The following is an 8,319-nucleotide window of genomic DNA, read 5'->3' as shown; positions in this document are numbered from 1 at the left end:
ACACCAATATCTGGAATACAAGCTTTCTTGTGGACAGCAAAAACCAGTGACGTACTGATGTCACATCACATCATGACTTGGACTACAGGTAGTGTGACAGGTGAGAGGGTCTCTTTTCCTCCTAGAACATCACAGCAGACAATGTTTTCTGTTTTAAGAAGTTACAAGACTAATTCTACCACTTTTTCTTATGTTGCCTGGAATCTTTTTCCCTGAGCAGACCTGGAGCCGAAGCTAAACTGTATGGAAGGAAGGGAGCAATACAGGCAGGCTGGAAATATAGGCAACACTAACCCAACACATTAAAAAAACTGCTGTGATTTGCCAGTGCCCTTGAAAAGAGTTTCTAATTCATTCCCTCCACTGGGATAAGTAAGTCTTCTGTACAAGATCACTAGCATGTCATTGGTGGTATGAATGCCATACTGACTCAGCTTCGCGCTGTACTCCTCTTCTCTGTCCCTGGTGAAACAAGACTCTCCCAGGATGAGCAGTATGTCTGAGAGCAGGTACTAATTTATAACAGGAGCAGCTTTCACAGCTGTGGCTTTGTGGGACAGATGTTCAGGGGCATGCAAGGCATTATCCTGATGGAGGTTTCCATTAATCTTGCTCACATGTGTCTAATTTTGCCCAGCCTAAAGCCATTAAGATGTGTTATTTCACTCACATGAATTTCAGATTTTTCAGTGCCACGTCTTCAAAAGGTTTCCAGACTAAAACCTACTGTAAGGTGAATGAAGTATAAATTATAATGAAATATTAACTCATATAAATCCCTATTAACTCTAATGGAGAACTTCAAAGCAAAACCAGCGCCTCCTTCCCCACTCTGCTGCTTTGTGAGGTATAAAGATTGTCCTAGCACTGTTGGGTTGTAAATGTGATTTTCTATTTGATCTTTTTACACTACAATGTCTTCTCTTTCTCTTGCCAGTGGAGCTCTTTGGCAAGATTTAGGAAAATCTGAACAGACAGCCAAATAGAGCTCTGAAAGGATCTTAAATATACTTATTTTGCAATGCATTTGTGTACATTGAAGTAGAGAGGGATTTCCATATTCCCATAAGCGCTAGCCAGAATCAGCATTCATGTCATAAACCTCCCCAAGAATTAAGGAGTGTAGGGGGTCTGAGAAGGAAGAGGTTCAACTCACAAGTCACCACTATTTAAGTCTTCTAATAACCTTGCAAATCGCTTCCAGCAGAGAGGAAAATGATTAGAACTGATGCTTCAGATGCAAACAAACAAGCAGAAATGTATTTACTTAATCTAACAGGGAAGGTTTATAAGGTCAGCTAATCAATAAATCAAACCAGTAGCAAAGGGCAAAAAATAGATTTGATTATCACTTCATGGTTCACCACAAGTTAACAAGCTAATTTTCAGGCAGAGTGGTAGCATGAATTTCAAATGCCGTTGCTGTATTAAAAATCACATTGGTTAAGTACCGAATAACTGGCAATAGGAAAAGTGACATCTTCGAAACAGCTAAAAATGAATTTGTGTCAATGAAGCCTAGCCACTGATATAAGCTAACTAAGTTCCTACCCAATGTTCAGCCAGGGACGATTCAAAGCCACTTACGCAGAACTGATTTGGGATAATTTGGAGGGAAAGCAAACTGATGAGTTCAAGCTTACAAAATGCTTTGAGGATCTGACATCTCTTTGTTAATGTCCTCAATATACTACAGAATATACATCATCTTGCTGAAAACACATTTACACAAGAAAATGTTTATGGGTTTGCTGACCCAGAGACTGCAGCAAGAGCTGCACAGAAGTTTGTTCTGCTGGTGTGGGTCTTCAGGCTGCCACAGCTCTCAGTAGCACTGGAATATTTATGAGTAGTGAGAGAGGAATGTTTCTGTAGCATTCCATAGCAGTGCCTGGGCTCTTAAGAAACTGCCCTCGCCACATCACCAGGCCTGAAACACAAAAAACCTTTCTTATGAGAACTGTAACCAAACCAAGGAAGCTGGTTATGTTGCGCTCCCAAGTAGAGGGGACTCAAACTTACTGTACAGCTCAATGCAATTACTGAATTTGCCTCTGGCATTAGCACAAACCAGGAATAAATTCAGCCCATCTTAACCACTCTGGTGGAGTATTCTGGTAGCACCACGCTAGGCACAGCAGCTCTGCAGCACACAGTGTTTACGGTGGTGGCGTTGGCTCGCTGGTCTTGGAAGAACTGAGCTATCAGAATTAATCCATTTACAGTTCTGTTGACTTTTTCCTTTGATGTGTAATTTTCTTCATTTTTTTCAACATGCATTGATGATAGGAAGCTGTATATGCACAATGGCTATGAAGGCTGAAACTCAGAAAAGTGAATGTAAATGGATTTGCCCTTTCAGCAGCCTTTCTTTTGCCGTAGCTGAACATCCAAATTTCGCAGGTGTTTCAGGAAGCCACGGTTGGGTGAAATCCATCGATGTTCCTTCACTGTTTTGATGGCTTCAACCAATGGGAGGTGGTGATTTATCATGAGATATGCTAGGACTAGGGAAGCTGACCTGCTTACTCCAACTGCACAATGTACCAAAATTTTAGCTGGTTAAAAAAAGAAAATAAATAAAAATTATAACCATAGAAGAGAAGCAGTACAGTGGATGAAGGATAATTTAAAAGGAAGGAAACCCCCTTCTGCCTTCTCCAGCTTGGTCAGAGTAACACCACAAACATGATGTTACCCTTATGATAGATCATGTGAACTAACAATTAACTCTAATTTGCAATTGTTACACTCACTTGTGTGAGAATTGCCATGAGATCCCAACCTGATTTTGGAAACACTGGTAAATCAAAGAAAGCCCTGTTGAAGTAATGAAGTTGTTCTGTTGTGAACAAGAGGAAAATGAGACCATTGGTTTCAGAAGGGCTTACTTAGGTGAAGAATGCTAAAATCTGGCCCGTAAGGGTGGCACTAACACATTAGCCACCAAGAAAAATGACTGGCCTAGTACCATTGCATCATAAGGCAATTTGCTGTGACTGTAATTCTCTTTTGAAGGCAGAACGTGATACAAACTGAGAGCTCCATTAATGCCAGTTTACTCATGCTAAGAAATAGCCTTTTATGCAACACAGGTTAATTAGTGTTTTACTGCAGCAGTGCCAAGAAGCTCAGTCTCTTGTGCAACATGCTGTAAATCTCCTTGGGTAAAGGTAAATCTTCTCCCTGGGGGCACAGCCCTACAGGTGCCGTTCACACAAGATGCTCATCTGCAATATAGGAGCCTCTTTGTGCAGTCGGTGGCCATAGAAATCAGGACTTTTGTCTCTTTATTCATTTGTTCTTACAAATACAGGTGTCTACCTCTCCCTTTTTGAACTAGCGTTTCATGCAAGGTATTTTTGTCTCTGCCTCCTCTCCTCTCTGCCCCTGTCTCTCTCCTGCACTGTTCATCCGTTATGTCAACTTTTTGGTACCTAGTTAGAGCTACACCCAGCACTCCCTCCTGCTGCCACCCACGGTGCAGGTTACCAGCAGCTGGCGGGAGACCACGGAGTGACCTGTCCACCACTGAGTTCGTGGAGCTGACCTGTTATGAGAGGCTGCTGACTCGCATCAAAATGTGACCAATGATAGTTTTCATACCTCCTGGCGTGTTCAAGGCGTTGTGGATAAATTGTGCTGCAGAGAAGAAAAACTGGCTTATATCAAAGCTTGGGAGGTCATGGGCTGGTACACCATAATAATTGATGGTCACTCCATAGAAGTCCTGGCCTCCATGGCTGTACGCTGTGCCGTGGGCAGCATTTAAAACATGGGTCACACCCATCTTCCACAAAACAAATCTGTTGTGAGCTGTTACTCTAAGGAAAAGACAAACAAATTGAGATGCGTGCAGAGACACTCAGGGAGCTGCAGAAACGCTGCAATTTTATGTCCCAAGCCATTTGCTGGAGCATCAGCCCCTGCATTGCTTCTAAGGGCTAACTGAGAAGTGAGCCCCAGCTTAGTCATAATTTTACCTCAGAAACCCTGCTGTCTGCAGTGTAAATGACAGCAATTAGCAAAACTATGAGCTGTCTAAGCACCTATGAGGCATACTAACAGACAGACAGTGTGGCGAGGTGTGTCCGTAAAGCTGTACTTACAGGTCTCGTAGGAAGAGATTAGGCCACACTTCATCCACATGGTTGCAAGAGGGCCGGCCAGTGCTCAGGAGCTGTTCGATCTCTTTAAGGGAGGGGACGTCCCCTGTGCATGCCCCAGCACCTTCGGGTCCGGGGGGGCCCAGCGCCTCTGACCCCGACATGCTGAGATCCGAGAGAGACGTGGCTCCCACCGGCCGGTGGCATGCTGCTGAGCGCTGGGGTGCCGCCAGCCACCGGCACAGTCACGGGGGCGGCTGGGAGATGGGCCGGGGCAGGTGCTGGGCAGCAGCTCCCGCCACAGAGCCACGCTGCCCCTGTGCTGCAGCGGCCCCCAGGCCCCCTCCCCAGGGTTGGCTGCTCGCCTGCGTGCTCCCCTGACAGGCACAGTCAGTTGAAACAGATGCATGTACCAAACTGGACATTACTGAGTCCTCACTGGTTCAAGTCCACTCCCCAGGGCTCGTCCCTAGAGCTGCTCTGCTCTGCTGCGCAGCAGCCTCGGTGCTGGGGGCTCTAGCCTGCAGGATGCCCACCAAGACATGGCTGTGACCATCCTCAGTGGGTCCTTGATGCAGCAGTTGCAGCCAGTGAGATCTGGCCGTTCATCACAAGCAATTAAAGGCTTGATAAAGGAAAACCAGCAACCTGTCCAGTGCAAGAAGACTGGCAGCTCTCTCCCAGTAACAACTGTCTCCTGTTTATTTTGAGGTGCTTAAAAACATAGCTGTGAGAGGGTCAGAAATGCACCGGCATGGTCACTAGGAGGTTAAACACCAAGTGGATGATGATGATGCCTTGCCTATCATCAATAATCTAGAGAAATATGTTTCTGAAGCTACTGTCTTTTCACCAAGTAAAATTATCTGAGCCTGTGTGTTATGCATTCAATCACTTCTGTCGCAGTTACTGCTTTCATCACTGTGTTAATACAATACACCTGCCACGTATTGTATGCTAGCTCCCTCTGTTGAAAGGAGAACAGAGAACGTGAGGATAATGCTTGTCAGGTGAAACTTGTACGCCACTGAGATAGTTTATATAGGAAGGTCTGGTGAGCCACAGGGTGGAGATCTATTGTATCTCTTTGTAATGTTAGTGAGTTTTTTTCCAAGCAAGGGAGTGCTTGTGCTTCTGGTCTGTGGGATGTGTGGTTCCTGGCAGGGGGCTGCAAAGCTGTCAGCGATGGAGCTACTGGGCAAAGCACATGGAATGCTGATGCTCTTCCTTTGTAACCCTAGCAGCTGACCTGCAGAGTTGTAGTTCTTCTACCAAAGCAGTCCGGAAGAGGTGACCCAAGAGGAGGAGCTTGCTGCTCTGTAGAAAAAAAGGTGATGAATGGAAAGAACCCTTGGTGAGGTCTGAGCTGCCTTTATTCCACAGGCATTTATTTACTATGATGGAGAGGAGGTTTGCTTAATATTATCTTACCAAGATACATATCATGTGAACCAGGGTATTGAAGTCTGGACTAATTAACTATGCTTAGGAGTACTTACGGTGAGAGATCACCCTAATACAAGAAAATAGTTTGCCGCATCAGGGGGCAAAAGTTATATGCAAGAAGAAAAAAAGGTGACTTCATTTAGAGTCTCTCATGAAGCAGGAATCTCTGAATCCACGGAATTTTAGCAAAGAAACTGTTTAAGAGCCTCCTGTCTACAAAGAGACTGTTAAATTCCCACTGCCACATAGGTTCTGGCCTAAAGGGTGCAGTAAGAGGCACTATGAGCAACGGTGCTGATCTAGAGGGGGCAGGGGGACAGGCAGCCAGCTGGCCGCATCCAGGCGGAGGAGAGGGCTGCAAAAATGGTTACGGTTGTACTTCAAGCACTATGTGTATGTCCTTAATATGTCACCTTGGTTTTCTGTTTTATTGTTCTTTTTTCCTTTGGTAAACTAGCAGGTTTTAAGCCGATTGATTTATTTGTGCTCATGAATGAGGGCAATTAACTGACTGAGCAGGTGCAGATGTGTAGTTTAGTTTACTTTTCTCAAGCTTCTGGGTGGAGGCCCAAGGTGAGGCTTTACTAGCAGGGTTTTTTAAAATATAAGCACAGCCCATTTGTTGCCAATCAAGTTCTGTCAGAAAGGTGACACTCCTGTTTAAGTCTAGCCCTTTTCAGCTGTAAAACTTTTGTTGGCCTCCACTCCAAGTGCACTGGCTAAGAATTCAGAGTTCAGCTGCAGCAGGAAAGCTGATGAGCAGAAAAACAGGAACTCCAGAAGAATGATCTCCAAACCCTGTGTGCCTCCAACATTTGTATGGCACACAGCCATCTGCTGCAAAACTCCAGCCTTCCACACTGTTTAGCATCATCCAAACATGTAATAGTCTGCAAACACGACTTTGTTTAAGCTGTTACTGACTTTTTTTGTTAAGAGCTGTCTTTGAAACAGACATGAGGCAAAGATCCGGCTTTCAGGCCAGCTCTGTTACACACCAACCCACAGGATGTAACCCCACTAGAGAGAGCAAGACCATCTTTTCCCACTCCGTGTTCCCCCTGGGCTGCTGTTTGGCGTACAGCACTGTAGTCAGATGTCTCAAGAGTATACGTCTCCTTCTGTGTGTTTATGCAGGATTTAGCCATCAGGTCTGTGGATAGTCAGGCTCCCTGCTGCCAAGATGTGCCTTGACAGGTAGCGCCCAGGAAGCTGGAGATCCTTCTCAGCAGAAGTGCAAACTCCCCTAAGCGAAGCTGAAGGCTTTGTTCCAGCATCTCCTTGCTCCTGCAGCGCCTTATTTTGTCCTTAAGTTAACATTCAGGAAAAGTCCATGATTCTCTGACTTTGTGAATAATTGTATTTTAGTTTGTATAAAAGTAGCCTGAATGCAAATGCTAAAAAACTGTGAAAAGCATGAACTTAGCTTTGTCCTCAAATTTGGCAGGAGATTCCTTCCAGGTGTAATCTTCTGTCCGGATGGATTTAGCTTTCTACAGCTTTGCTTCTTGCCTGGCCCTTTTAAAGCTACTAAGGATGGATGTAAAAAGCAACTAACTGATACATGGTCACACTGAATAGAGGCAAAATTGGTTTTCTGTGAAGTAGGGACTTACTGAGATTTGAAGAATTTGGACATTCTCACTGTTAGAATGGTGGGCAGCTCTAAGCCAAACATTTGCATGCAATTATATATGATGTTAAAATAGCTGCTGTTTCAGGTGAAATTAGAGCAGGATTAATTTTGGAACACCCAACAGAAGGAGTCCTTCTAATTGGACTATGCTTTTGTGATTACTTAGTAGGTAGTACTTGGTGCAATAATCTAAATCAAACATTCCCTGGCTAAGAAAGTGGCAACAGTGTAAACTGCCATGGAATGCTCTAGTATCATGCAGCATGGCAGTACCAGGAAAACGTGCAAGTCGAAACCAGGACATTCATGAAGGCTCTTCTACTGAAAATACTGCTGTCGATAATAACTGATGCCACGCCTGCGACATCTTTCCCTCTCTCTAGTGAAAACCGGGCCAAAATCAAACTCCTTTCACATATCCTGAGAGAAGAAAGCTTTTATACTGAAAGTGTTAACTGCATGGAAGTTCAGCTAGCTATGATTCCATACGTACAGTCATCTCCAACTGCAAAACTTCTACTCATTTCACGCATCAGCCTGTTTCCAGGATTTGATTTTCAGGATGGTTCGCTATTGAGGAAGATTGAACTAATTGAGTTCTGGTACATTTAGGTCAATACTAAGTGACACTGTTTTCTGGTGTCCTACAACATTAATGTATTTTTAATGTATGGAACAATTTTGCCTGATTAGCACATAGTTTAATCTTTTTTTTTTTCTTTTTTTTTTTTCTACTTTCTTCACCCCCACCCCCCAATAAGTTCATTTTCTGTCTTGGAAAACATTAGGTTTCACTAATTTGATTAGTTCTTAGGCATTTAGTCTCTTTTTCTTCTGTTAAGGGAGTAAGAAATTCGAAGAGAAAATAGATGGCTGAAAGTTCACACATGACTGACCTATGTAGCCTTCAACTGAGGCACAGAGATTACAAAGAAATTATAAGGCAGGACCTGATCTGTACAAAAATGAGATTACAAAAAAACCCCGCCCCAAAACCTGGAAAAAGAAAAAACGTAATTATTTAGATCAATTAGCTCTTCTGTTGAAAGATCTCCTCTTGCCGTGTTGTATTCTTTGCTGGAAGAGAGTTTTCATAAGCAATTCATTTTCTGTTCAGCTGGGGCCTTTCTT

The 8,319-nt window shown here is 43.9% G+C and overlaps 1 protein-coding gene across 1 annotated transcript; it reads right to left on the bottom strand.

Moving 5' to 3' along the window:
• Positions 1–2,308: 2,308 nt before the first annotated feature.
• Positions 2,309–4,325, bottom strand: DUSP13A (dual specificity phosphatase 13A). Its single transcript, XM_056352051.1, has 3 exons — positions 4,110–4,325; positions 3,607–3,824; positions 2,309–2,558 (listed from the first exon to the last, which is right to left on the bottom strand). Exons 1-3 carry the CDS (start codon positions 4,268–4,270, stop codon positions 2,359–2,361), a joined length of 579 nt encoding a protein of 192 aa, XP_056208026.1. The 5' UTR covers positions 4,271–4,325; the 3' UTR covers positions 2,309–2,358.
• Between the last annotated feature and the right edge of the window lie 3,994 nt (positions 4,326–8,319).

This window comes from Falco biarmicus, chromosome 9 (assembly GCF_023638135.1).
Source record: "Falco biarmicus isolate bFalBia1 chromosome 9, bFalBia1.pri, whole genome shotgun sequence".
NCBI classification, from domain to species: domain Eukaryota; kingdom Metazoa; phylum Chordata; class Aves; order Falconiformes; family Falconidae; genus Falco; species Falco biarmicus.
This window is presented reverse-complemented; position numbering and strand designations above follow the sequence as displayed.